Source organism: Halichondria panicea, chromosome 17 (genome assembly GCF_963675165.1).
Source record: "Halichondria panicea chromosome 17, odHalPani1.1, whole genome shotgun sequence".
Lineage (NCBI taxonomy): Eukaryota > Metazoa > Porifera > Demospongiae > Suberitida > Halichondriidae > Halichondria > Halichondria panicea.
The window spans coordinates 4,945,692-4,972,768 of NC_087393.1; the positions used below are offsets into that span (position 1 = coordinate 4,945,692).

A 27,077-nucleotide genomic window follows, 5' to 3' on the forward strand; every position below is an offset into this window, starting at 1 on the left:
AATGAGATTGTGATGAGATAACACGATTAGTGTACCAGGAGCAGATTATAGTCACACACACACACACACACACTAATTTATAAATCTTACAGAGTATATACAATTCAGTTTTGGCCAGTTGTTATACAGAATGATAGATGTAGTTGTAGTTGCACCAGGAGCACACACACGTGAATGAATGAGAAAAATGAATGTAATAATTATAGTTAGTCTGATATGTCATCAGTGTCGAAGTCTTTCCAAGTAACTATTCTTTTCAAATGTTGTGAAATCGATTCTTCCTCGCTCAGTCCGAGCTTGAGTTTAAGGATTGGGACTATTGGAGGCATGAACATTAGAACACAGCACAGTGTTACGGTGATTAAGAAGAAAGCACAAATGTTCAGATATGCTACGTGAATGTTAATATCTCTCAACAGAAAGTAGAGTGGAAATCCAATCCCTCCTAGAACTGTCAGACTGTACACAAGTATGTTGACTTTTTTGGTATGGCTGAAATGTTTTCGTTGAATCTTTCGATTTAGTACCGAAAAAATAACAAGTAAAATAGCAATTCCTCCCTTGTAAATTGAAACTCCTGTTATCCAATATTCTATATTTTGACACGTACAACTTGAGTGAATATATAATGATTGACTGTGCAAAATAATTTCTGTGGTCTGCACAAGTGTCCATGGGCTGTACACGATCCACAGTATACACACAACCACATCAACCGCTACAAAGGCAATAACACCACAGATTAGCGCCTTGTCGTTCAGTAGTACTCCCGGGCTTTTATTTCTGAAATGCTTGAACAATCGGAAAACTCTCCATATTCTCACAAAGATAGTTCCAAAAATCAGAGAAGAGCCGATCATTAAACACCACATTACTGCACTGCATAGCACCGGGTATATCACTTCATATTTTGTTAAGAAAGCTTCTTGAACTGTGTGTATAATAGTTGCTAGTGAAAAGAGATAGCAGCCTGAGAAAATCAGGTGACTAAGGTTAGGGCTTACAGCTTTGATGCTGCGATGTCTACTCCACAGCATGAAGGCAGTCTGTAGCAGAACCAGTAATATTACAAATATGATTGCAGTGAAGAGTATGATTAACCCAACACTAAGGTGAATATGGATCGGTACTTCTTCAAATCGGTCGCTAATGAATCCAAATCCTGTGCATTGTAGACTTTGTTCAGCAGCGTATTTTGTTAAAGGTACTTCGATTAGACCGCTTGTGTTGGTTCGATATAATTGTGTTACAAAAATTGTCGTTTGCACACTTTTTGTGAGAGTGTTAAACTTCACACGCCCTGTGGCTCCAGTGAAGGAGACGTTTAATAACTTGCTTGATAGCAGTTGTGTAAAGTTAGACATCATCCCAGTCTTGTACGAACTAAGATTGTATCCATCCATTGAAAGTTGGTCTAACGCAAGACCAAGAGCCAATCCTGCATCATAGTATGTGTTCTCCCAGAAGCTAGACGGCATGTACATTTCAATAGTTTTTCTGGTAGCGTTCAATATTCTCTGTACTTTGGGCTCATTGCTGTGTACTGTGAAGAAATCTTCATACTGCTTTCTGTAAGTTGAATAGTTTTGAGAAGTCACTGAAATGTTACCTTCGTCTAATATTAGACTGTATTTGTTTAGAATTGAACCATTGGCAGCTTTTTCTATTTCATTTGCAGAACATTGGTAAACGTTTCCATTGAATTCAAAGTTTTCCACTTCTTTCTTGAAATCTCTTATAGATCTCTCGCTGAATATCCATTGGTACTGAGGGTAGATCATGTCAAACTTGTATGCCAAACACATCAACTTTTGAGCTATTTTGTCACCGGCAAAAACTACAATTATTCTGACTCTTTTCTCTTTCAGTTCATTTAAATTGAATGACAGTACATTCACATCTCTGTCATTGATATCATACACTGGTGAGTTAAATTTAATTATAGGTCTCAGTCGCTCTTCAAATCTCTGATTTGTAGTTTGGAAATTTCCAGCAAGTCCGTCAAAAATAACTCCTATGCTTGACCAACCAACGCACTCTATCAGTTTTGCAATACTCTCAATGTAGGCCAAAGAGGAGGATAACATAGTAAAGGTGGTGCTGAAGTTGGATGTCTCAATTTGCGGAGAGTTTGCAGTTGGAGCAATTTGGAGCATGTTTATATCTGGTCTTGCGATAAGTGGAGCGAGTGCAATAGCAACATCCGAGCATGCTGATCCGATAATACCAACAACATTTTTAGGTTCGTCTGCAGTTCGTGAGAATTGTCTATCTGCATCTTCTTCCAGTTGGTTGTAGTAGGTGCCGGATAGTAATGAAGAGAATACGTTTACCGGAATAGAATTTCCTGATCTGCAACCACAATCTCGTTCAATTAATATCAGTTTGTAGTTTCTCAAGATGTCGAAATTGTTGTTTATGTGCTCAAATGCCAGTCTCACAGCAGGTGTCAGAGAGATTCCTGCGTCCCATCCAGTGTTTGTGATCGGATGAGGGTACGGTGCCGTAACTAACACATACAGTGGATGCTTCTCTTCCACCAGAGCTAATGATAAACTAGTGAGTAGCACTACTGTCAAAAAGAAGCAATGTTCTAGCTTGTGTTTAGACATAGTGTCACTGTTCTTGCATGCACTTTCAAAATTGGTTGTCTGCAGGGATTGCACTTTCAATTGATTGAGCAGGATCTAGATCTCACCTTTTATGCTATAATAGCAGGAAATGAGATTCCACAGTGCATAAAGGAATCAACACCCTCAGTTTCTGGCAATTAGACTGGCAATTTTAGAATAATGTGCATGCGTGATGTAGATCATTGCCTTTCCTGTGAGCATCTGCATGGACGATGCCAAAAACAGTCTAACCACAACATGAACAAAGGGCATAATTATATATCTACATGTGACTCATTGTGTGAAGTGGGGTGTTATCACTGATACAGATCTAGACTCTGCACCTAAACAATTGTATCGTAGCTACCGTGTACCGGGAATTAATTAGCTAGCTAGCTAGCTGTGGCAATCATCTGTCACTATAAACACTCTAGTCGAGTGAAGTGTTCTAGGACGAAGTAAAAATGAAAGAATTCAAGGGTTTGTGCATTGTTGTTTTGATAATAGATCTAGTTATTCTGAGATGTGGATGCTCTGTGTCAACAACCTCAAGTGCTTCTACAAGCATCTGTCAACCTACACACTCTTGTAATAACACTACACTAATCTGCAGAACTGATGGGAAAAAAGATAAGCAAGTACTATATATTCTGGCCATGGGTCCTTATCCAAAAGATAATCCTTCTAATAACCCCAGCTGGTCAGGGGGTCCTCAGGTAGTCTCCGGAGTGCTGCTCGCTGCAGAGCACATCAACTGTGATCCAGATATCCTTCCTGATTACCGGATCAAGGTCATCGTTTCTGATGGTGGCTGCGAACATACATCAAGAGCTTTTGCCAATTTGACATCCAGTGTTTACCTACATCGTAGACCAGCTGTTGAGAATGTGGTTGGTGTTGTTGGTGGGGCGTGTTCCGAATCGGCCTTGGTTGTAGCGAAGCATGTTAATCGTGATAATCTCAGCTTAGTGCAAATTGCTCCAAGTGCTACCTCTCCTCTCTTTGTCAGAAATCTGACCAAATATAGTAGCACTATGCGACTCACTGTCAATGCTCTGTTGTTTGTCAAAGCTTTTACCCATATTATTGTCGAACAGAAATACGAAGAAGTAGCACTGCTTTACGATTTCCAACGTAGTTACATGCTTGAAGTTTCTGATGCTTTTGAGAAAGCTTTGAAAAAGGTGAATGTCAATGTTTCGATGAACCTGCCTATTTTTGATTTCCTGGTTGATAAAGCATTGGAAGATCTGAGAGATACTCATAGACTCATCTTCGTCTTTGCTGGAAGGAAGTTATCCAAACTGGTTCTTTGTATGGCATACAATAAAGGGATGCTATGGCCAAGCTACCAATTCATTTTTATCAATCGGCGACTGAGTAATTTTGTGACAGCTGTTAATATAACAGACCGTGTCACAAAAGAAATACTTGCTTACTGCTCTGAAGAACAAATGTTTGAGGCTGTTCAAACTGCTACCATTTTTGAGCCCCAATTAACAAGACCTGATAGAAATACGAAGACAGTGAGTGGTTACACATACAATGAAATTGAATGTCAGTATAACCGGACTCTTCAGAACCATATACAGTCCCTCGACATAAAAGCAGATGATGTAATTGACACAGAGTATCAGAATGCCTACTACGATTCTACTTGGGCCTTAGCAATGAGTTTGCATAATGCTCAACCCAAGGTCAACTTGAGCACTTATCATTACGGTCAACCAAATAACACAAAATTCATTTTTGAACAATTCTTCAATCTTTCGTTCGAGGGAGCTTTTGGGAGAGTAGAATTCAGTAGAGACACGTACGATACAAAAGACGTTGCTATAGTGAACATATACAAACAAAACATTAGCAATTTAAACTGCACTGAGTCAAAAATCGTGGCATTTTACAGTTCAAAAACCAGTCTTGTCAATCTTTTTAATTCCACATTTGTCGATTCGTCTGTGTTCGTCAAAAAGATGGTTTACCCTCCACTGGTGTTGGGTTTGACTATTATGGCCGTGACAATTGTCGTCTTACTCGTGATCGGAGTATTACAATGTATAAATTGGAATCTGGGTGACGTTAAGAACCTCAAGGCTACTAGCCCTCAATTGAATAATCTAATTTTCTCAGGTTGCTACCTCCTGTTGTTGGCAGTTGTGGTTTACTCGTTCATTTCAGTGTTTCTCATAGAGCTTAGAGACCACATCACACATTTTCCAGTTGTGTTTAGTGTTTTTTGTAACGTTCAAGCTTGGGTGACAACTTATGCTTTTTCTCTCATATTTGGAACAATTTGTATGAAAACTTGGAGGATCTGGCGAATATTCACTCACTTCAGCTCCAGTCCATTGAAGTTTGCTGGTGATGGAGTTCTTGTTGGATTTGTTGTGATTCTAATAACAATTGATACAGTCTATCTCATAGTGTGGATTTCCACAAACCCTTTGTATATGATTTTAATCGGTGATAACAGCCGTCAAATTGCTATATGCAGCTCCGATGGATTCACTGTGGCTTGGGTGTTAGTTCTGGTGTGTTACAAGCTGTTGGTGATATTCTTCGTCTTCTATCTCTCCATCAAGACTCGAAAGATCAGTAGGAAGGAGTTCAAGCAGACTAAGAGCATTAATATGCTCATCTATATTCAGCTTTTCAATTTCACTTTAGGAATTGCACCATATGCAATTGTCACTGCTAGTAGATCTTTTGATGAAGGGCCCATTATCGCAGCGTATGTGTTTTACTGCATGACTTATATTATTGCAGTTGTTTTTTGTATTATTCTTGTCTTTCTACCTCCTATTTACCTTGTTCTACGAAAGAGGTTGTTACAATAGCTATTTATATATCTTTGTATTTAATTTATATAATTGCGTTTTAAAACTGGTAATGAACATTACTATAATATGGATATGGAAGTTGCTCTGGATGTTGTTTGACACCTCACTAGCCTTGATTCGAGGCTAGTGTTTGACACTTGTAATAATGGTTGAATATCTGGTAATGGGCATTACTTTAATAGTTGTATAATAATGATTAGATAAATAAATGCACCCACATACGTACGTACGCAATTATAAAGTTCTCCGCCATTAGCGCTATAGCAGCAGTATAATAGCTAGTCTAGTATAGTAGTAGCTAGCTAAGATAAACAGTGCCAAAAATGAGCAAGCTAGACAAGTGTGTGAACTCTGCTGCTGTGCAAACGTTGCTTCTTGTGCTGCTATCAGTGTCAGTTCGTTCAGAAGTAGATCCACAAGTGTGCAACTACACTACACCAAGCTCAGTAAAAGTATGTGAGGTCCCAATCTGTGATAATTCGGAACAAAAACCAATACTCTATTTTCTGGTCATGGGCCCTTATCCTAGAACCCCTGAGGATCCTGGGAATCAACCCAGCTGGCGTGGAGGCCCTGCAGTCATCCCAGGAGCCTTGCTAGCTGCTGAGCACATAAACTGTGATTCCAGGATTCTACCCGACTATCATATCAAGGTGATAATCTCCGATGGTGGTTGTAACCTAACAAACATAAGAGCTTTGGTGAATATCACAACAAATATTTTCCTAAACCAGAGCAATGTATCAGATGGGAATGTAGTCGGGATTATTGGTGGAGCATGTTCTGAGTCAACGATTCTTGTGGCTGAGCTAGTTGCGCGTGATTCTCTCAGCTTAGTGCAAATTGCTCCTAGTGCTACCTCTCCTATATTTGTCCAAAATCAGAGAGACTATAGCAATACCATACGACTAACTGTGAATGCTTTACTGTTTGTGAATGTGTTCAAGGAAATCATCGTGAAAAACGGTTACTCTGATGTGGCAATTCTTTATGATTCTGACCGAAGTTACCATATATCAGTTGCCAATGACTTCCAAACGGCTTTGGGAGATGTTGGTATTAAAGCTAAAAGCGAGGCTGTTTCTACAACTCGTTTAATGGAGCCACTAAAAGAACTGAGAAATGAGAATAGACTGATATTTGTTTTTGCTGGAAGAGGAATCTCTCTTAAGATTTTATGCTTGGCTTATAATTTGGATATGGTATTTCCAAACTATCAGATTATATTCATTAACCGAAGAATGAACAATTTCATACATAACTATACTCTTATCAATGACCCTGACACTGGAAAAAATATATACAATTGTTCTATAGATGATATGAAAGCTGCACTGCCAACAGCCACTCTCTTCGAGCCACGAGTGACTAGAGCAGACCAAGACACTAAGACTTTCAGTAATTACACCTATAATGAAATTGAGTGTCAGTACAATAAAACTCTTGAAGACCACAAGCACTTTCTCTGTCTACCAAAAGTAACAGACACGGAGTATCAAAATGCATACTATGATTCTACTTGGGCCTTAGCAATGAGTTTGCATAATGCTCAACCTGAAGTAAATTTGACTGGCTATAAATATGGTCAGCCAAGCAATACTAAAGTAATCTTAAGCAAGTTCTTCGATCTTTCGTTTGAGGGAGCATTTGGAAAAGTGCAGTTCAATAACAGAACTTACGATACTGAAGACGTCGCCATTGTGAATATATTCCAGCAGAGGAACTTTACAGGTGATTCTGATAACATTACTTCACAAGTTGTTGCATTTTACAACTCTGAAACAAAAATCACCACTACCGAGGATACAGCTATCTTTATCAACTCATCTGTGTTTGAAAAAGAAGAGCCAAAATTAATGCTTCCTCCCAAGGAATTAGGCTGGACTGTAATAGCCTTTGTTATAGTAATTGTGATTGTGATAGTGGTACTGCATTGCTTGAATGGAACTGTTTCAGACCTTAAACATGTCAAAGCTACTAGCCCACAATTGAATCATCTCATTTTTTCTGGCTGTTACCTCATGCTGATCGGTGTTCTGGCCTACACTTACGTGTCTGTATTTTTTGATGATGGTGATGAACTCAATCGACTTTGGTTTAGTGTAGCATGCAATATTCAAGCTTGGGTATCAAATCTTGCGTTTTCTCTAATCTTTGGAACGATCTGCATGAAAACTTTGAGAATTTATCGAATTTTTAATCACTTTAGTTCCAGTCCAATAAAAGGTGCTGGTGATTCGGCTCTGATTGGTTTTGTTGTATTCTTAGTGTTGTTAGATGCTGCTTTTCTTTTAACCTGGGCTGCAATTGACCCTTTGCATCTTTTCGTACAAGGAACAAGCTCCAAAGTCGTCATGTGTAACTCCACAGATATTCGTCCTTGGATCATCACACTATTGCTAATTAAAGGAATTTTAATGATATGTGTATTATTTCTTTCCATAAAAACTCGGAAGATTAACAAAAGGGAGTTCAAGCAAACGAAAGCTATTAACACTTTTTTGTACATTCAAATCTTCACTCTCGCATTAGGGATCACGCCATATGCAATCATTAATGCCAGTCAAACTGTTGATCTCAACTCTATCATTGCAGCGTATGTACTGTATTGTGGAGCATACATATTAGCGACTATTTTTTGTGTAATTTTCATCTTTATACCTCCGATCTATCCACATGTTAGACGAAAGTGGGCGGCTTGGACCAGTTACGTTGAATAGTTTTCTTTTTGTATGACCACCTGTATATGATCTTTCAGTTGCTATGATCTTTGTTTGTTTTACATGAAGCAACTGCCAAAAATTATGGGTGCTGCATTAAAAATTAATCAGGCTGGAATGGATGGTTTCTTGGAATATGTGCTCAGATTCTTAGTAAAGTGACCGCAAACATGTGCACAGATGTTACCGGAAATCGCAGCTAGTAATGTGTTGCACAGGAAGTGTACCGGAAGTACTGAGCTGGCATTAATTCCCTATGGGGGTGGGGCAGGGCTGGGTTAGCAGCAGCAAATCACTGCATTGCAAGTAGCTTTAGGAATCTCTCTCGTACTATTATATTATAGTGAGAAACATGTCGGGCTCGGAGTCTCCTACGAGGAGGGAGGTGATAGCACTCAAGAAAGAAGAAGGGAATGATATGTGTGCTGACTGTGGGCAGAAAGGTAGCTTCCATACCTCAACCCATTCACACACTTCCATTTTATTTGCACTGTCTGGGCTGGGTTGAGGTATTGTAAACAAAATGTTGACTCAAGCATTTGTATCATGTCCCATAATATGATAGTCGTTATAAAAACGCTCCTCGTAGAGTAACTAGAAGTCACTGCGAGCGTGTCTTAGATGGACATTTCTAATGTGTCACATTCCGAGAAAAAATTCTTGAGTGTATGCCTCTCATGCAAGCAATGTGTTTGGATATGGGGGTGTTGTTAGTAGGTGACTGAGGTCTTATGATCTGATGAACTTTGTATTATTATTATTGGAATCATGAATTTTTGCCAGTTAAGTTATAAATAGCCTAATGAAGTGATAAGTGTACCAATAGTAGACCCTTACATGTGTGTTTCCCATTGTTTCATTGGTCCTTTATAGTATGCAATTGTGGGCCAGACATCAGCTGTATAGTATTTTATGTCGAATATTTCAATAAGATATTTTACAGTGTACAAGCTAGTTGTAGTCGTCTGATTACTCTTCTGATATGACAAGCTCAAAACAAAACAATTTAGAACAGATGGTCTCGTTTGTTTGTATGCAATTTACTGATGAGCAGTAGAAGATTTCACAATAGTTGTGATGCATTATTGTTAACTACGTGTATGTTCTAATCTCTGTGTAGAATTTAGAATTTGGTTTCAGTTACAAATCTGACGTTTTGATACGAACATTTTTGCATTGTGAGGCTTAATTATATGGGTAGAGCCAGTGATTGGAGCACTGGGCTTCACTGAGCTTCACTGTAGCTCTAGGTATGCTTCCCTTTCCCCAGAAAATGTTGTATGTGAGAAGCCACTGAATATACTGCTAGGAACTGACTGTGTGTGTGTGTGTGTGTGTGTGTGTGTGATGTCTCCATGGTAATTATTTAGGACCCATAGTTAATCTTAAGGTATTCGCACTAGGGAACCATTGTGGTTATGTAACATTCTGGGTTGTACCTTTATGCCTTTATGCCTTTATGCCTTTATGTGTCAAGGTGTTGTAACATGTGCTGTAGGTTTCCATGGATATGAGTTGGCAACACATGTGCTGTAGATTTCTATGGTAGTAGTGAGGTCATTTGTAAACTGACCTTTGGTAGGCTGCAATGACTGTGAGACTTTTTTTTATGGGTTTCACCACATTGCTTTCCCAGCTTCCTTGTTTATTTTAGACCTTCATAGATTATTAACTACTGTTGACGACTGCTGGTGTTAGTGAAGTGAGCACGTATCTCGGATAGGGTAGCCGATGGATAACAGTAAGGATTGTTTTCTGTGGGGGGGGTGTGACCACTGTTTCCAAATACTTTGTGTCATAGATATGTTTGTCACGCTTTTATTAACAATAATAAGTTATATAATTATAGTCTGACAGTGTAACTATAACACTCCACTAGTTGTGGGGCTCCAATTTCATTGGGTTTTCGAAACTTAAGAATGTCCAATTTCAAAACAGCATCTTTTAGTAGTAGTGCTACAATATGGTGTGGTGCTTAGATCAGTGATTAATTTCGGGCCCAAATTTCCCAAAAAGCGTAGGCTATATATAATTATATAAGTAGGGCCTGTTTTTCAGAGCTTAGAAGGAGCTCTTTCAAATCAATTTTTGATCCAATGTCAGCAACCATGGGCTATATAATTATTACACATTGTCTTTTGCCGAAAATGAGAATTTTGGATGTGTTGTAAGGTTAAGGACACCGTTTGAAAGAGCTCCTTCTAAGTGTTTAGAAAAAAATCAAAAAATCAGAAAATTGAATCGTTGTAATTAACACAAGTAATGGCTGCTGTATTAATTATGTATACGTACACTGTTCACGTAAATTTGTAGTCGTCTAGGCACTGGCAATATTCATATTAATATCTGTTTCCCATATTTCTTTTCAATATCTATTTCCAACACATATCTTTCTCATGAGGGAGTTCAGAGCAAAAAATAACATGAGACGCGCAAGCCGTCACTGTTGCATGGCCAACGGTAGACTGGTCACACTCTGTGTAGAGACTCGTGTTGCACAGTCAGCATATCAGATAAGATTCTAAGTGGCTGCGGTTTTTTTGACGTCAGTATACTGCACGTGATACCTAGTGCTATGTCACTATCAATGATCTTGTGGTCACCACATGGCGTCTAGCCACTTGAGTTGCCACAAATTATCGTGACAAACGTTGCAGGAGTCTCTACACGGAGTGTGACCAGTCTACTGTTTGCCGTGCAACAGTGATGGCTTGCGAGTCTATGAATTCCATATCATTGCAATCAATTAATTAATTGGTTCTTCTATTCATTACTGTCTCTGATATTGGTATTATTAGTCACATGATCTGTTGTTGTGGGAAAACGTGTGCACCCACTAGGTCATTAATTACTGACAAACTACCTTTAGCCTAACAAGGTAGATCACACAGTGTCTTGTCAGTCACTGTGCTCTGGTAGTCACCCCAGTGTCTCTAGTTAATTACTACCTATTATGCACTATACATTGCTAACCTTCCTGAGGCCATACCTTTGATTCATTAGGGACCTAAAAAATCGATTGAGCCAGTTAGCACAAATGTTGATTCTCAGAAACATTAGCCTTAGAAACATCAGGCAGCTTGAAGAGTGAGCTTGCTAGCAGGACAGAGCCTTATAGCCAGAACACTGTCTGTTAGAATGATATATAACTGTTCATGGTATACAGCGGGTGTATTTCGAGGGTATAAATGTTCGTGGTTTTCGCTGATCAAGCATCTACCGCGAACATTTATTCCCATTAATTTATATCGCATATGCATGCTGTAAAAAGGCTGCTATTCCACGAAAATTAAATCCGCGAAAACCTTTCTAATGGTCGTTCCGCGAAAGTTGATACCCACGAATATACCCGTGGTTGGTTGTGCAACAAGAACTGGAACTCCTTCTGTGAACGCAGTATCTGCACATGAGCATAAATATACACACGATATTAATACAGGCCAATAGCAAATGCTCACATTAGACAGCTTTCTTTGTAGCCTCTGATTTTCCAGTTTCAGAGAACTCCTATAGGCTGTATGGTAATTAGTCCATCTTAACCTGCCTGCATATTCTACATGTAATTTGCGGCGTTTGTTTTTACCAGGCCACAAGAATGGAGGAGCTCATGCTTGTACTCTTCTATGATTATAACTGGAGCACTAAAGTTCAAACCCTCGGCTGGAAGCTTTAACATCAAAATCTGCCACTATTTTAAAACTGATAACTTGTTGTGTGGAGGCTATCCATGCACTGTAAACGCAGCTCTATGGTATCTAGGTGAGCAGGCTCAGAAATTACAAACAAACAAACCAGCCAAATACTATACCCGGCTGGCCTCGGCCTCGGGTTAGTAATTGTCCACTGAGAAACAGATATTGGATATAATTATTGGCACAACAGAACCCCTAGAGGTGCACACCATGTTAGTCTTGGGAGCTTTATAATCTTATAAATATTTACTAAAAGGAAGATCAAAGCCTAACTAATTTGACTGTATGCATATGTCGTGTCTGTATACCGCCCACACACACACACACACACACACACACACACACACACACACAGATCCTGATTGGGCGGACGTAAGCTTTGGTGTGTTCATCTGTATTGGGTGCAGTGGTATTCATCGTAGCCTGGGTGCCCATCTGTGCAAGGTCAAGTCCTGCAATCTGGATGAGTGGAGTGATGATCTTGTGAAGGTGTGTGGTGTGTGTGTGTAAGATGTGAGGGTGAGGGGATGGTGTGTGTGTGAGATGTGAGGGGATGGTGTGCGTGTGTGTGAGATGTGGGGGTGGGGGTATGTGTGGTGTGTGAGGGTGAAGGAACGAGGATTATATATGTACATGAGACAGCTAGACCACTGCTTGGGTTTACATTACATGTGCATACGTTGCATTTGTGTACTCCATTGGCTTCCTTTAGAACCTTTTCTTAAGGTTGGAGGATGTGGATAGGTACGGCTGGGCACCTCCTACATTATTCAGGATAATGATTTCATGCGGTATAAATGTATTTATAACAATTTAGAATTTCCTCCTCTAAAATCATACCCTCATGAGTCAATACTCTCATTGCCAAAGCTTCCTACTATTGGTAATTAGCGTAAACAGTATAACAGTTCTATCTGAGGTAACAACCACTTCCCTGTGTTGTATTCTCTGAATACTATTCTTGTAAGCATTCTGATTACCATGATATTGTGTGTACTATACAGGCAATGACGGGGAATAAACACGCTAGCAGTATATGGGAAGCCAACGTGCCTCCTTGCTGCAAGCCTCCCAAACCTGACGACGCTCTGTGAGTTTAGTTCTAGCTTCTTAAATAACATATTTTGACGCTCGGTTAATTATTCTACTATAATAATTAACATGATTGTAGGCAAAATTATTTTAAAATGTGGAGGCCTATTCAATGTCAAGGCTTATTGATTAATTGAAGTATTAGCAAATTCCTAGACACGGTTCTGCTCAGTCATGCGAGTCTATTGTGTCTCGCACCTGTTGTTACCTGGTATTACAGAGGCGACAAAAATGTACCAAATGTTACATATAGTGGTGTATGTCATCCATTAGTGGATTATGTTCCATGTGTGTCATTAGTGAACTTGTTTGAAGGCGGCCATTTTTTGCAGGGTTTGCCGTGAGCAGTGGATAAGAGGCAAGTACGAGAGAAAGGAGTTCATATTGGAGGCAACAGACGACGAAAGGCCGTACACAATAGGTGGGTGTATTACCTACAGTATATCCGGTTTTGAATGCAACGTTCTTTCAATTGCAAATTGCGAAGTTTCGCATAATTCACAATCGAAAAAAATCGCAAAGAGTGAGCATGTGCATGCAATTCGCAATCAATGCGTGTACAGTGTCATTTACAATTGATTGATCTGAAACCTGATATACAGTAGCAGGTGTTAAGATAACTGCCTAAGATAACTGCCTAAGATAACTGCCAAAGGGACTTACCTGTGTGCATGTGATACAGTTGCTTGTACTTAATACTACGTACGACCTTAATAATATTATTTCATTTGCTAAACTTAGGAAGTTTATTTTGTAAACATCATTGAATCATTGAGTGGGTCTAGATTCCATCCTCAACTGTAGTCATAGTTTATGTAAATTGAGATGCATTTACAGTGCTGCCACTCCAGTAGCTACCATTTTGAATAAGGAGTAAAATGGGCGATAAGTTCAGGTTTATATCCCATAGATGCTGGTAGTTCCCCTCTCCCACCTCATCCCATTGTCTCATCTATCTTATGCATTGTGTATGGCTTACATAAGAAGCCCATGTTTTCCATTATAACCGTGATATCATGTGCAGTAGGAATGTGCCATGAATATCGTTTGGTAAGTTAAGCTCAATTGTTTGTTGTTTTTTACTTTGATGACCCTTTAACATATGTACAACAGCGTAGTCGCTTATAAGTGTGACGATCTTTACCAAATCAACTTTTTTCGTGTAGGAATGAAAAAAGGATTTCTGTTTAAGAAGAAGAAAGTGGATAATGTCTACAACAGCCGATTCTTTGTTTTGGATACTAGAAACATTAGCTACTTCAAAAAAATCACAGTAAGCTCTGCAGTGCAATGTTACACTGTATAAGTGCTCAGACCTATGCCACGTATTCAGTTAATAGAATTAAGTGGGTGTGTCATAATTATTCCATTAGTATAATTATGTTCGTTGTCCATTGCATTCCAATTAATATTAATTGATGGCGTACCAACGCAGCAAGGACCTGATTACGATTGGATAGTCTAATCAGATAGGAAGTGAGAGAGTTTATAAATTGTACCACGTACATCCTGACTTTTGAGAGGTTGTCCCCAATTTGTATATTTGAAAATGCTACGATGTATAATAATTATAGTGGTAGTACTTATTAGTATCAATTTTTTCTTTCTCACTATCCCCTACACTTTAAGGACAAATGTGGGAGAGAGTAAGGGATAGTGGGATTGATACTAACAAGTTCTGTATTATAATATCCACATCTCCACCCACTCCTTCACTCCTCCACCCCACACACCCACCCACTCCTTCACTCCTCCACCCCACACACCCACCCACTCCTCCACATCTCTACCCCGACCCACTCCTCCACCCCCACCACAGGACGCCAACCCTACGGAGACCATTCCACTGAATGACCTCAACGTGACCATGAACGGACAGACTGGCCACCCTAATGGCATGCAGTTGACTGCCGTCATACGAGGGAAGAGCAGAAACTACTTCATCTATGCCGACTCTGGACTAGTAAGTAATCCTGTTCAGTATAGCTAAGTTAATTAGAAGCCTAGGAAGTGCACTGCCTTGTGTATAACGAAGTGGCTGAAGACGTACAATCGTGTCTCAGCTGTCTTAAACCAATTTGTTACATCTGTATAGAGTTCTTCGTTATTATATATGGCTGTATCTGTTTGATATACGTAGTCATGGCGAGAGGGAATTGTTTTTATAAACAGTTGGCCTTTCTGTCTCCACTCTAAGCAAACGTCATTAGTTTAGTATTTCCCCTATGTAAGGTGTATGGCGTGCTTTCTGATTAGAGAAATGGGTATACCTTTGACTTGACATTCTTTTGTTACTAAGCTGCTCTTGATAATGAAAATACGATCTGATTGAGTCTGATTTTTTCTGCACATACTGGCACTTGTATGTACTCGTTATTGACGTAGGTATGTGTGTACCGTTTATTGTGTTAGTGTGTACGGATTCAGCTGAGCTTTCAAATGATGTAATCCCAGTTGACGTTATTTTTGTTACTGTGAAGATTTGTTAACTAGCAATTTTCCATTTGGGGAAATTTTTTGAATGTTTTGTGTACACACAGCTTAGCCGTCACTTACATAAATTAACAGTGCAGAATGTTGTTCCCTCCTAAACTTGTAGCAAGAATTCATGTTGCTGTTAATAGCGGCTTGTTTGTTATTGTTTCCACACGCAGGAGATCATCAGCTGGTACTACGCGATACGGGCAGCCAGACTCAGACTGTTGCAAACCCAGCATCCAGAGAAACCCGTCGAAGAAGTGAGTACACTTTTAATAAAATGATTAGTTGCATTTTAAAAGTCCAATTTTAGTGCCCTTGCTGTAGCAGCTACATGTGCTCACAAAATAGTTGGCATGGGGACCGTGCTAGATTCATACGTATATCGTATCAGAAATAATTTGCTGGTGAAAAACCTTTGCGAATGAGCCAAATCAGCAGAATTGTTGACCGTTTGCGATCAACTATTGCGTCCGTAATACGGTCTACATGTAGTTATAGTAACACCATTATTCTATGTACATTGTCTTGTCTTGTTCCTTGCTGTTATACTGTTTGTTGATTTAGTTGAGATTTGTTTTCTACAGCTCTATGGTTCCCTATCGAGAGATTTTGTGAAAGTTGGTTTCTTACACAAAACACCTGCAAACAAGCTGGTAAGTTTTAGTACTTCTTTGTAACAGCTTCTTTGTGTGTTACCATTATCCTTATCCCACGCAGCAAAAGTTTCAGAAAAGATATTTTGTTTTGGATGAAACCAGACTTTCCTATTTTGAGAAACCAGTTGTAAGCTCAAGACAATTATATCTGCTTTTTTGTAGTACTGACGTGTGTGTTTTGCTATACAGGATGCATTCCCGCTGGGTGAGATTGTTATTGGCACGTCAGCTGATGGTTTTTCTGTCGATGAAAATGCTCCCGATGAGTTGGGAGGTGGTGAAAACGCATTTGTCCTGAATACGCCAACACGGACATTTCCACTGCTTGCAGACACATCTGATGAGAAGCATATGTGGATAACAGCCATTAGAGACGCCATTGAACATTTGAGAACAAGCACTAGCTCGAATGGTGCTGTAGGCACCAGTTATGGCGAATAGTTTATGAGACATGTGTCTTAAAAACCGAGTGTTTTCGTTTATTATTTCTAGAGCATAATATTATTAGATCCTCTAAAATTTTTATATCCACCATGCACATTTGAGTGATTCCAGGTGATTGTATAATTATAATGTCACTGCTGAAACACTGAACAAAGTAAAATTGTAATGCACATGCGCACAATCAAGGGACTTTACCTAGTGGGAGTCCAGTGATGATAAAATGCAACTTGCATGAGCATCCATCCATTCTTCTGCTAAGATGGAAAAGATGGAAGGTACTATTCTAGACGACCCAGTAGTAGCCGGCTTCTTGAATGGCCGTGAGAGTGTCAGTAGCGACAGTGCATTTGGAGATGATGAAGAAGACAGTACAAGAAAACTTATGACTGAGTTGACACAGAAAGATGGCAACGACATCTGTGCAGACTGTGGGGAGAAACGTGAGCTCAGAGCAGCATTAATTATTCTCCTGCTGTGCTTATTTCAGTACAAATGTGCATGTGTTTAAGTCTCATATTCCCCTGACATGCAGGACCTGAGTGGGCCTCCATTAATCTCGGAGTGTTCTTGTGCATCAAGTGTGCAGGTATTCATCGTCGACTCAGTGTGAGCGTCTCCAAAGTGAGGTCCATTCGACTCGATTCATGGACCAAAGAAATGGTGCAGGTATAAACATCGATCAATTGCATCTCCATTAAATGAGTATTCAAACTACCAGATAAGTATTACTCGGTTCATTTTGGATTTTGTTTGCAGAACATGGCCAAAGTTGGTAATACCAAGGCCAAGGAGGTGTATGAAGCTAGTGTGCCACCATGTTGGGCACCTCCCAACCCTGATAGCAGGCAGTGAGTTCATTGTACTATAGCGTATATACAGCTAGCTATAGCAATAATTTGTTTTTGAGAGATTCTTAGTAATATGATATGTAAACAATACTTGCATGCATGTGCAGTACGTACTGAATTGTCGTGATTCACTCGTACACTTTTTAGTGTTCGTTTGGAGCAGTGGATTAGAGCAAAATACGAGAGGAAGGAATTTTCTACTCCAGAGACTATTCACGAAGGTTTGGTCGGTAAGCTCATCACTGAAATTTTAGAGTTCATTGTTTAGGGATATATATATATATATATATATACTATTATTGTATAGGTACAAAACATGGGTATCTGTACAAAAAAATGAAGAAGACAGATGAGTGGAATCGCCGATGGTTTGTTCTGTCCAGAGACTATCTTTGCTACTACAAAAATTACACGGTAAAAAAACTGATAGCACTATATAAATTGAGCTGAGAATGCATGACTGCTGCATGTATACAGTTAATTTCTTTGTCAATAAAAATTAATGTATGTGTACGTGCTTTAGGATCGTGCCCCCAAAGGCAGCATCCCTCTCTCCCATCTCAACATCACCCTGGATGGTCCTGGTCTGGAGGCACACACCAACTCAATGCTTATTGCCTATCATGATGTCAAGCTTAGGAAAACAAGAAACATTTTTGTGTATGCTGAAAATGGGAAGGTGTGTTAGTATACACACGCACACTAACAGCCTGTGTTTAAATGTGTTTTCTACACGAATTGTTACATGCATTGCAATCATGTACAGTCTATATACACTGTACCTATCTATATTGACAATGTCTACATGCTGTTGCAGGAAATCATGGATTGGTATCTGGCCATTCGAACTGCTAAGATCCAGTTATTGCAAGAGATGTTTCCAAGTCGGCCAGTTGAATTGGTACTATTTGAAGTATAGCCGCTCAGTAGTAGCCTCCCTCATGTACCAAACCTTATAGGCAACCCTTACAGTATTTCACTTCAGCCCCACTACAATGTAAAGCTACCCTGTATTACGTTATACAGCCTGCTAAAGTAATTATTTGTCGTTTGATGTAGATAAGGGAATCAGTGACTCGAGATTTCACATACACTGGCTACCTGTGCAAGATGCCCCCAGATCATTCAGTGAGCAACTACATCAATCAGCACTTTTGGTACTCTTATTGTTATGTCTCCTTTTTCAGAGGTGGCAGAAGAGATTCTTTGTGTTGGATCAGTGCACTCTTAGATACTACCAGAAGCCAACAGTACGTTTGTTTTCCCTAAAATTACAAGAAGCCTTGAGATGGCCTTTCAGCTCAACTACTTAAACATTCCTGATCTGACATGCTTTCTGTTTGTTTATTGTGATAATATTGTAAATATATGCACCATGCAGGATGCTATTGCACTAGGAGAGATCTTACTAAGCTCCTCCAGTCAGAAACCTGTGTATGTGGATACTAACCTCCCGGATAAACTTCAGGACACTCTGTTCTCGTTCATGCTTCACAAGCCCGGTCGCTCCAGAGGGGGCTTTCCTCTAATGGCCGAGTCAGCAGACTTGATGAAAAAGTGGGTGGGAGTGCTTCAAGAAGCAATCAATTCAGCAGTGGAGATATGCGACCCCTCTGTAATTTCTTCTGAATACGAAGAGGATGATTTGTATGCATCCATTGACACTGTGATTCCACCCAGTCCAACCAGTCCAAAGTGATCCACCATTACATGTTGCAACTCAGAGACTATGTATTAAATTAATTAAAGAACTTACGTATACTGCTTCATGTTTGTTACATGCAGGCGCATGTACAGTCATAGCTGTTTCATATTATCATCATAAATGTTCGTTGAAATAATTATAATTATTATTGAATGTTTCATTGTACAACAAACGTACGTTATGTAAATATTTTTATATATTTAATTGAAATGTGCAGTGTTCAATGTTTTGTGCTTCACTAGAATGTCTCTTCAGTTTTGAATGTGTTGTCAACAGCCTGCAGGAGGTGTAACATTGATGGTTAACTTTGAGCCACATGCATGTACATAATAATTACATATTATGTAAGCTACGTATATATATGCAATTAATAGAACTAGAGACAGTGGCTTTAAATAGTACACTAAGTTAAACATGGGATCGAGTTTATAATTATGTTAGTAAAATGATTGATTTATAGTTAACTACCTGACCTGTTTTAAGATCTGTTTTCCTAAGAACTGCCCGGCCATTTGTGTGAGCTGTGCTCTCTTATCACTCCTGCACTTGATGTAGCCCCAGGCATTAGCACCGTTCAATGCCATTCCAATCACGGGGATGATCTGCAGAACAATACATGAAAGAAGTAGTCATAATTATAACTAAAACAGAAACCAGCGTACATGCATGTGTATGTACAACCCTCCCCGCCCACCCGTTTAACAACGATTTAGGGACTCTTTCAGCTGCCATAACTTGAATTCTGTGGATCCAATTTCAACGATTGTATTATTTTCTGAAAGCTTAGAAAGAAACCTTTCAAATGGTACCATCAATATTTATATTTAGGAGATTATACACTATTCCATTGAAAGGTCTCTTTCTAAGCTTTTTAAAAATTAATGTTGATATTGGATCAACGGTAGTAACTAGGGCAGATAACTACATGTGTATGGTGTATGTATCAACTTGCCTCAGTATATAATTATATATAGGAAACTTTACGTACGTACATGTTATACATTTACACACCACACACTAACACTACATAATTAGTCTCGCAGGCCATACTATGAAACTGATTGAACAGTTTTCAAAGTATGGCCTGCGAGACTATAATTATACACACACACTCACCCCCCACTACACACACACTCACCCCCCACCCCCAGCTGAATCTTAACAGAGATGTGAAGAAGAACAGTATCCAAAACAAGGGACAAAGGAACAGACCTCCCCAAAACAAAACTGCTTCTGGCTGAGATGTCTTCAATTTCTGTAATAATAGAAAGTGTTTTAAACTAATTGTTATATTACATCCAGAATCTTTGGGTGACCTAATTTTATGATTTTCTGAAGAAAAACTGACTCAAATAATGGTGAGTTAAAATCAAAGTTTACTTTCCGATCAAAATGCTTGACCTGAACATACCTTCCGAAAGAACTCACTAAAATTGTACCAACTAATAAAAAGTTATGGCCACTTGAAACTTAATGAATAAGTATATCTTCATCACATCACCTTCTTGGACTCAAACATCCAAGTGCTTGTCCCGTCGTCGTCCACTTTGTTCCACCATCGCAGGCCCACCAGTAACCTCCCTGTCACGTTCTTAACCGTCCAAAAGTCCACCGCTAGTAGGAGCACAATCGTCAGGAATATGTGAACGAAATACGCATCTCCGATGAGTGTTGACGCAAGAATGTATACCAACAGTGCTGTCACTCTGAAGAACACGTGGAAGAAAGCCGCTATAGGATGTCTGGGGAGAAAGAAAATCAATACTTGTGCTCTATTAGTACAGTGATAATCTATATGATCACAAGAAGAAAAGTTAATACTGGTACACAGTCCACAACATTAACAAAGCTAGAGGTACAGATTTGTTGTCAAAGGGATGCATAGACATACTATGATAATAGATTAAAAGTCTCCTCACTTTATTGTTGCTCTTCTTTGGCTAGAAGGGCTTGCAAAACTGTCTACAACATCATCTGCATCAGCCATAGTGACTTTAGTACGAAAGCACAGGCCACGCCCACTTATCTTTAGTGTTTAATGCTGATTCAGCATTTTAAGTCTCAAAATGACCTTTGTCCAGGTCATTAATTTGACGTCATTTTAGACATAGCTCTTCAACTGACGTCACACGTATACACACACCCAAGAGAAAACGTTGGAAGATGGCGAGTCGTACACAAGTGAGTGTTCAAGACTGCGAGGATTACATCGAGCAGCATGGCGTCCAGGCCATTCTCAAGGAGTGTATAGCCAAGATATGCCAGACCCGACCAGAGAGACCCTACAGATGGCTCAGGGAGTACTTCGAGAAGCTCGAAAAAGTGGGTAGCTACTGTACTAGTAGCTAGCTAGCTGTGTATATCTGACCACCATACATCCACTGGAGAAGCATATTTAGTAGCAATACACTTATTTGCAGATAACTATGTATACCTACACGTATAGGAGATACATGTACAATAGTACGAGACAGTTTCTATAAATTGGTCATTCTGTGTTTCCTTGCTGTGCATATTCAGTGTAAGTTGTTGACGTGTGTATTACTGCATTAAGTATGCTCCTATGAGACCACACCCCCTTCTTCAGGAGCATCCCGAGGTGTCCACACCTGACGTGGATGTAGCCACTCCGTTGCAGAAACCTCGTAGCAGGAGGGGGGCTGTGAGTGCCAGCGTGATGACGGAGGAGCAGGCAACCAGCTATGTCAAGAAAGTGAGTTTGTCTCTAACCCTGCACCTGCCACTATAAATAGAGTATTATTATAATGTCTGCAAAGGAGTCAACTACACACCGTGTGTCTGTCCGCCCAGTTGTGTAGCACAGTAATAATAATAATTACGTTTGTGGCTGATTTGAGTAGCTATTCTTCCTAGGTCATTCAGAAATAAGATCATTATATAATTATATCATTGGAATACTGTTTTTGGTCCACTTTGTGGTACATGTATAATTATACTTATGTCATGGCTAATAACCTTTTGTAGGAAAGCACATTCCGTTCAAATTGTTAACTTTGGCACTAGAGTCACTAGTGATAGCTGTAGTGTACTGTAGCGTGAAGTGTCTACTTGATTGTGCAGAACCCTGAAAGTAAACTGACCCTTGTGTAGATTATGTACACATGTAAGTATGACACTCTATGACTCAGATGACTCAGTTGCCCACATTGGTGACCTATCAATTCCTGTGGTTTGCACTTTTACAAACCATATCAAGTTAGCACACCATAACTTGACCTTGTGCTCTTTGATAGCCCAATTATTTGTCATATCTGTAGTAACGTTCACTGGAAAATTATCCTTAAAACTGTTGCACTAATTGGTCCCCTGAAATAGTCATAGGAGATACAGAAGTTCCAATGGCTCAAGGAAAATTGTTATGTAAATGTTTGCTCTCTGTAGGTTATGCCCAAGGACTACAAAACAATGGCCGCCCTCGAGAAGGCTATTGAGAAAAACATTCTGTTCTCACATCTGGACGAGGATGAGAGGAGGTGGGTGGGTGTGTCTGTAGTGGGCGTGGTGAACTTGTTACTGCTAGTCTACAATGTATGTATACAATTCTACTGGAGCTAAGTATAGTGATCAGGGAAGCAGAAGTTATGTACACGCATGTCCACCTGTGTTAACATGTGAACAAACTCTTTATTTCACTGTCACTTGTTTCTTTAAAATGTGTGCCATGTTTTATGAGTGTCGACTTCATTTTTGCAGTGATATTTTTGATGCCATGTTCTTAGTCAGAGAAGTGGCTGGAAAAACCATCATTCAGCAAGGTGGGGCTCATCTCCATGGAGATACCAGCAGCTATATATCCATTTGTATAATTAGGAAAGCTCTGAGCAAAGCCAGAGATGTTAATTTGACTCGTGACCTTGTAAAAGTTGTTTGGGTGCTTAGTTACGATATGTGTGTATCATTAAAAGTACAGAAACTTAATACATTATAAATATTGTGAACTTTGCTCTTTGATTGACTGCATGTCATTTCTGCAGGTGATGAGGGAGACAATTTCTATGTCATTGACTCGGGAGAGGTGGATGTAAGTATGTGTTATTGTAGCCCTCTAATCTTGTAATCGCTCTACCACTTGTGATCGCTCGAGTGTGTTTATATGAACTATAAGTGTTTATTTGACCTTCCAAAGACTGTTTGAACTTGAAGCCATAATCCCTAACTAAATAATTATGATAATCATTGTATTTCAGAGTATTCTGTTTGTGAGCACTTGTTAGTTGTATACCTCCTATGATGCTGTAAACATTACTTCCTTCTAGATCATCGTGAACAAGGATTATTTTGGCTCCATTGGAGAGACGGGAAGTTTCGGTGAGCTTGCCCTGATCTACGGTACTCCCAGGGCAGCGACCATCAGAGCCAAGACCGATGTCAAGCTATGGGCAATTGACCGCGACTCATATCGTCGCATTCTCATGGGGAGCACCATCAGAAAAAGGAAACTGTACGAAACTTTCCTCGAGAAGGTCTCCATCTTAGGTCAGTGGTATTATTTTGTCTTGTTGCTTTAAAATGTGAAGAGTGTAATACAAAATTGATATTCTCCATGAGACTGAAACTATGGAGGTACAGGTAATTAGCAACAAAGTTCATTCAGTGCAAAACCGTAGAATTACACAAGTGTACATGTACATACATAGCTGTAGGCAGTCTGTTAGATATAACTGACACTTAATTCTCTGTGTAAGTCTGTTGAGATTGATTGCTCACTGTATATATATATTGTAGAGTCTTTGGACAAATGGGAGCGGTTGACGGTGGCCGACGCCCTCGAGCCGTGTACCTTCCATGACGGGTCATTCGTGGTCACTCAGGGAGAGTCTGGGGAGGAGTTCTTCATCATCGTGGAGGTGAAGGGTCAGCTAGCTACTTAATTACCAGTGGTCCCTCCTCCTTTCTTCCTCACCATCTCCACTGTCTCTTCCTTTCTTTCCATACTTTAGCCTACCATCAGCACATTCTGTGATATAGTGTACAGTAACATGTATGAATTATAGCAAACACTAAACCCTGCCCCCCTCCCCACATACACACACACACACACACACCCTCAGGGCAGTGCCATTGTGCTCCAGAGGAAGACAGAGGATGGAGAGTACGTGGAGGTCGGTCAGCTGGGACCATCCGACTATTTTGGTGAGCTAACTAGACTGGCACTTCAATTATGATTAAATCAGCAATTTTTTCGAGTCCAAATAGACAAATAAGTGAGTAAATGGACCTATTTTCGGAGCTAACTTTTAGAGGCCATAACTTGAGTTAGGAACGTCAACGTAGCTGCTTGATGTGTGGGTGTGGGTGTGGGGGTATTGTAATTGCATTCTCTATAGTTACCAATAATAGCAGCCTTTTGTAATTGAAGTACGTGTAGTATTAGACTTCACGTTGCAGATACACGTCTCTGTATGTAGTTCATGTCTACAGCTTTGAATGACTCCTAAGACTTCACGTTGCAGATACACGTCTCTGTATGTAGTTCATGTCTACAGCTTTGAATGACTCCTAAGTATGTGCCTTTAGACCTGTCTCTGTATGTAGTTCATGTCCACAGCTCTGAATGACTCCTAAGTATGTGCCTTTAGACCTTTTACTTGTGCACTTGTTAATAATTAAACGCACAAAATTATTTAGTATTACAATTAATGCATGTCTACGTATATGCAGTCTTTAGTGATTCCTTCCATACAATGTATGTGCAATTTACCCGGCCTCTATTGAACTTGTGACCTTTGTTCACAATACCCCCTAATGTACGATATAGCCTTAAAACCTCCATTCACAATACCCCCTCCCTACATGTACGATGTGTACGTCTATTCACAATACCCCCCCCCCCTGTATCCAGGTGAGATTGCCCTGCTGTTGAAGCGACCCAGAGCCGCCACAGTTACAGCCAAGGGCACTCTCAAATGCGTCAAATTGGACCGCTCCCGTTTTGAGCGTGTTTTGGGTCCCTGTCAGGACATCTTGAAGCGCAATATCAGTCAGTACAACAGTTTTGTGCAGCTGGTTGTGTGAAGAGGAGGGGACAATACACGGACTCTATAATCTGCCGTTTAAAAGTACAAACTGACATTTATATAATTTAATTTGTAACCTGTACTTGTCTTGTGATGCATCGATCATTATTAGTGATTATATCAATAATTAATTAATGTTTTGTTATCTTTATAATTATTCTTCGGCCTTTAATTAGTAGAATTTGTTTAATTTGCCAAATAAACTTACACATTGTATGATATGCGTATGCAATTTGTGCAATTAATGACATGTCTTCATAATTACTATGACCACAGCTATTTACAGTGTGAATTGATTGGGCTTTTCATAAAAAGTGCATGCATGCATATTAATACAGATGTGACCACCACAATATATATAATTATAGGTACAAGCAGTGTGCACACACAATCCCCATGCACATGCATGCACAGTCATGCAGCCATAAATTATAAATTAAACATGCACTGTTCCATACATACACACACGTCATAAAGTTCCACACACAGTACATGTATACTAAACCAGTTCTAGTGGTCAGTGTACAGAGGTTCCGGGATGACAGACACAGTCACCCACTTGCCCTTCCTCACCACCGCCATCTCTAGTCTCTCTCCTCTCTGCACCAGCTCGTTCACATCTCGACTCGAATGCACATTCTTACCGTTTATTCTCACAATGATGTCTCCAGTGCGTAGACCTGCTTGAGCGGCAGCACTGTTGGCCCAGACATTAGCCAGGAACACACCATGAGTGAGATCACGAGGTAGAGATATTTTCTGGAGAAGGACTCGTAAAATTCGGGGATTTATCGACAGCATTGAAACACCGAGAGCATATTTGGTGGCTTTCGCTTGTTTTTTCACAGTTTTTACGGCCTTTTCAACAAAATTCTGAGCAAAATCACTTGGAATAGCGAATGAGATTCCAGGTCCAGCTGTCATAGTGTTTACACCGATGACCTCTCCGTCTAGATTGACAAGTGGCCCACCAGAGTTGCCGTGGGTGATGGGAGCGTCCGTCTGTACATACTCCATATCGGGCTTGTGTTGTTCCAGACCCAACTCTCTGCTCGGGCGAAGGACACTGCTAACAATGCCGGCTGTAATCGTATTGGTCAGATTTAGAGGGCTGCCCAAGGCCACCACCCATTCCCCGGGTCTTAGCAACGACGAATTTCCGAATTTCACAGCTGTAAGTTTCTCGTTTCCAGAGAGTTCTAGTTTGATTAAAGCCAGATCAGAGATTTGATCGATATCAGTCACTTCTCCTTTCACGACACGTCCGGTTGATAGCTTGACTTGAACTGAGCGGGAGTTAGCGACAACATGAGCATTTGTGAGAACGTATCCACCATTGTGAACGATAAAGCCGGAGCCAGAGGACACACCCACCATCTCTCCGAATATAGTCGTGACCCGCTGAGATTTCTCAATGTAGACAACACTAGGAGATGCAATTTCAACAGCTTCGGCTAGAAAATTGAAACGCTGTGATCGACCGTCGGAGCAGTGTGCTATAGAGAATGGAAATGTTTCGTTCTTGTTTATCTTAAATATTGCAAATATCGACAGTGAGAGTCCGAATAAACCAAAGCCAACCAATCGAAATAAAGGATTGTTTTTCCCTCTATGATCTTGATCGTATGTATCCGCTGTAGAACGATAGACACCATTATTTAACCTACCCAATCGATCAGTCACTAGACGACTATTCTGAGTGTCGTATTGCCAGTGCAGAAAGGAACTTGACGCTGCAGAGAATTGAAGATATGGAATAAACATCGCTCTGTTGGTAATTGTAAGTACCCTCACACATGTCAAGGGCCTCAGCATATTGCTGCAATTGAGAGCTGCATTGATTCTTAGTAGAGACAACATTTGGAGCAGCTAGCTATAGATCTATAACAGAGGGATCTAGGCTGAAGCTGCATAAGTTGCATAAGTGACAATTACGTCAAGGTGGTTTA

At 39.9% G+C, this 27,077-nt stretch overlaps 7 protein-coding genes across 7 annotated transcripts; 4 read left to right on the forward strand and 3 right to left on the reverse strand.

Annotated features, from left to right (window-relative positions):
• Nucleotides 1–2: 2 nt before the first annotated feature.
• On the reverse strand, nt 3–2,692 carry LOC135351313 (gamma-aminobutyric acid type B receptor subunit 2-like). Its single transcript, XM_064550288.1, has one exon. It carries the CDS (start codon nt 2,610–2,612, stop codon nt 207–209), a length of 2,406 nt encoding a protein of 801 aa, XP_064406358.1. The 5' UTR covers nt 2,613–2,692; the 3' UTR covers nt 3–206.
• Nucleotides 2,693–2,927: 235 nt separating this feature from the next.
• On the forward strand, nt 2,928–5,537 carry LOC135351315 (gamma-aminobutyric acid type B receptor subunit 1-like). Its single transcript, XM_064550291.1, has one exon. The coding sequence runs from the start codon at nt 3,077–3,079 to the stop codon at nt 5,447–5,449; it is 2,373 nt and encodes a 790-aa protein (XP_064406361.1). The 5' UTR covers nt 2,928–3,076; the 3' UTR covers nt 5,450–5,537.
• A 156-nt stretch (nt 5,538–5,693) lies between these two features.
• LOC135351802 (gamma-aminobutyric acid type B receptor subunit 1-like) lies at nt 5,694–8,240 on the forward strand. Its single transcript, XM_064550900.1, has one exon. The coding sequence runs from the start codon at nt 5,776–5,778 to the stop codon at nt 8,170–8,172; it is 2,397 nt and encodes a 798-aa protein (XP_064406970.1). The 5' UTR covers nt 5,694–5,775; the 3' UTR covers nt 8,173–8,240.
• Nucleotides 8,241–8,442: 202 nt separating this feature from the next.
• LOC135351425 (uncharacterized) lies at nt 8,443–19,352 on the forward strand. Its single transcript, XM_064550410.1, is given in 22 exon segments — nt 8,443–8,615; nt 12,220–12,353; nt 12,869–12,954; nt 13,289–13,377; nt 14,123–14,155; nt 14,158–14,187; nt 14,290–14,306; nt 14,776–14,919; nt 15,611–15,694; nt 16,022–16,090; nt 16,155–16,220; nt 16,283–16,533; nt 16,784–16,977; nt 17,070–17,203; nt 17,294–17,385; nt 17,533–17,615; nt 17,693–17,799; nt 17,909–18,064; nt 18,203–18,286; nt 18,445–18,513; nt 18,573–18,635; nt 18,767–19,352. Coding segments are annotated over 22 exon segments (2,394 nt in total). The 5' UTR covers nt 8,443–8,524; the 3' UTR covers nt 19,085–19,352.
• On the reverse strand, nt 19,214–21,153 carry LOC135351843 (Golgi apparatus membrane protein TVP23 homolog B-like). Its single transcript, XM_064550951.1, has 5 exons — nt 21,010–21,153; nt 20,592–20,832; nt 20,229–20,345; nt 19,564–19,692; nt 19,214–19,367 (listed from the first exon to the last, which is right to left on the reverse strand). The coding sequence occupies exons 1-5, from the start codon at nt 21,075–21,077 to the stop codon at nt 19,329–19,331; spliced, it is 594 nt and encodes a 197-aa protein (XP_064407021.1). The 5' UTR covers nt 21,078–21,153; the 3' UTR covers nt 19,214–19,328.
• A 54-nt stretch (nt 21,154–21,207) lies between these two features.
• LOC135351826 (cAMP-dependent protein kinase type I-alpha regulatory subunit-like) lies at nt 21,208–25,407 on the forward strand. The gene is made up of 9 exons (XM_064550932.1): nt 21,208–21,412; nt 21,678–21,803; nt 22,493–22,584; nt 22,805–22,866; nt 23,086–23,132; nt 23,368–23,587; nt 23,837–23,958; nt 24,163–24,244; nt 24,954–25,407. Exons 1-9 carry the CDS (start codon nt 21,254–21,256, stop codon nt 25,124–25,126), a joined length of 1,083 nt encoding a protein of 360 aa, XP_064407002.1. The 5' UTR covers nt 21,208–21,253; the 3' UTR covers nt 25,127–25,407.
• On the reverse strand, nt 24,953–27,053 carry LOC135351821 (serine protease HTRA2, mitochondrial-like). Its single transcript, XM_064550925.1, has 2 exons — nt 26,923–27,053; nt 24,953–26,861 (listed from the first exon to the last, which is right to left on the reverse strand). Exons 1-2 carry the CDS (start codon nt 26,924–26,926, stop codon nt 25,639–25,641), a joined length of 1,227 nt encoding a protein of 408 aa, XP_064406995.1. The 5' UTR covers nt 26,927–27,053; the 3' UTR covers nt 24,953–25,638.
• Between the last annotated feature and the right edge of the window lie 24 nt (nt 27,054–27,077).

Bases quoted from the DNA above. Each gene is read 5' to 3' on its own strand.
- LOC135351802 (XM_064550900.1), top strand. From the start codon at position 5,776: ATGAGCAAGCTAGACAAGTGTGTGAACTCTGCTGCTGTGCAAACGTTG.
- LOC135351826 (XM_064550932.1), top strand. From the start codon at position 21,254: ATGGCGAGTCGTACACAAGTGAGTGTTCAAGACTGCGAGGATTACATC. The intron at 21,413-21,677 runs GTGGGTAGCTAC...CCCCTTCTTCAG, and splicing joins ACTTCGAGAAGCTCGAAAAA to GAGCATCCCGAGGTGTCCAC. The intron at 23,959-24,162 runs GTGAAGGGTCAG...ACACACCCTCAG, and splicing joins AGTTCTTCATCATCGTGGAG to GGCAGTGCCATTGTGCTCCA.
- LOC135351313 (XM_064550288.1), bottom strand. From the start codon at position 2,612: ATGTCTAAACACAAGCTAGAACATTGCTTCTTTTTGACAGTAGTGCTA.
- LOC135351843 (XM_064550951.1), bottom strand. From the start codon at position 21,077: ATGGCTGATGCAGATGATGTTGTAGACAGTTTTGCAAGCCCTTCTAGC. The intron at 20,346-20,591 runs GTGATGTGATGA...CTATTATTACAG, and splicing joins GGATGTTTGAGTCCAAGAAG to AAATTGAAGACATCTCAGCC. The intron at 19,368-19,563 runs GTCAGGTAGTTA...CACCTCCTGCAG, and splicing joins GAAAACAGATCTTAAAACAG to GCTGTTGACAACACATTCAA.
- LOC135351315 (XM_064550291.1), top strand. From the start codon at position 3,077: ATGAAAGAATTCAAGGGTTTGTGCATTGTTGTTTTGATAATAGATCTA.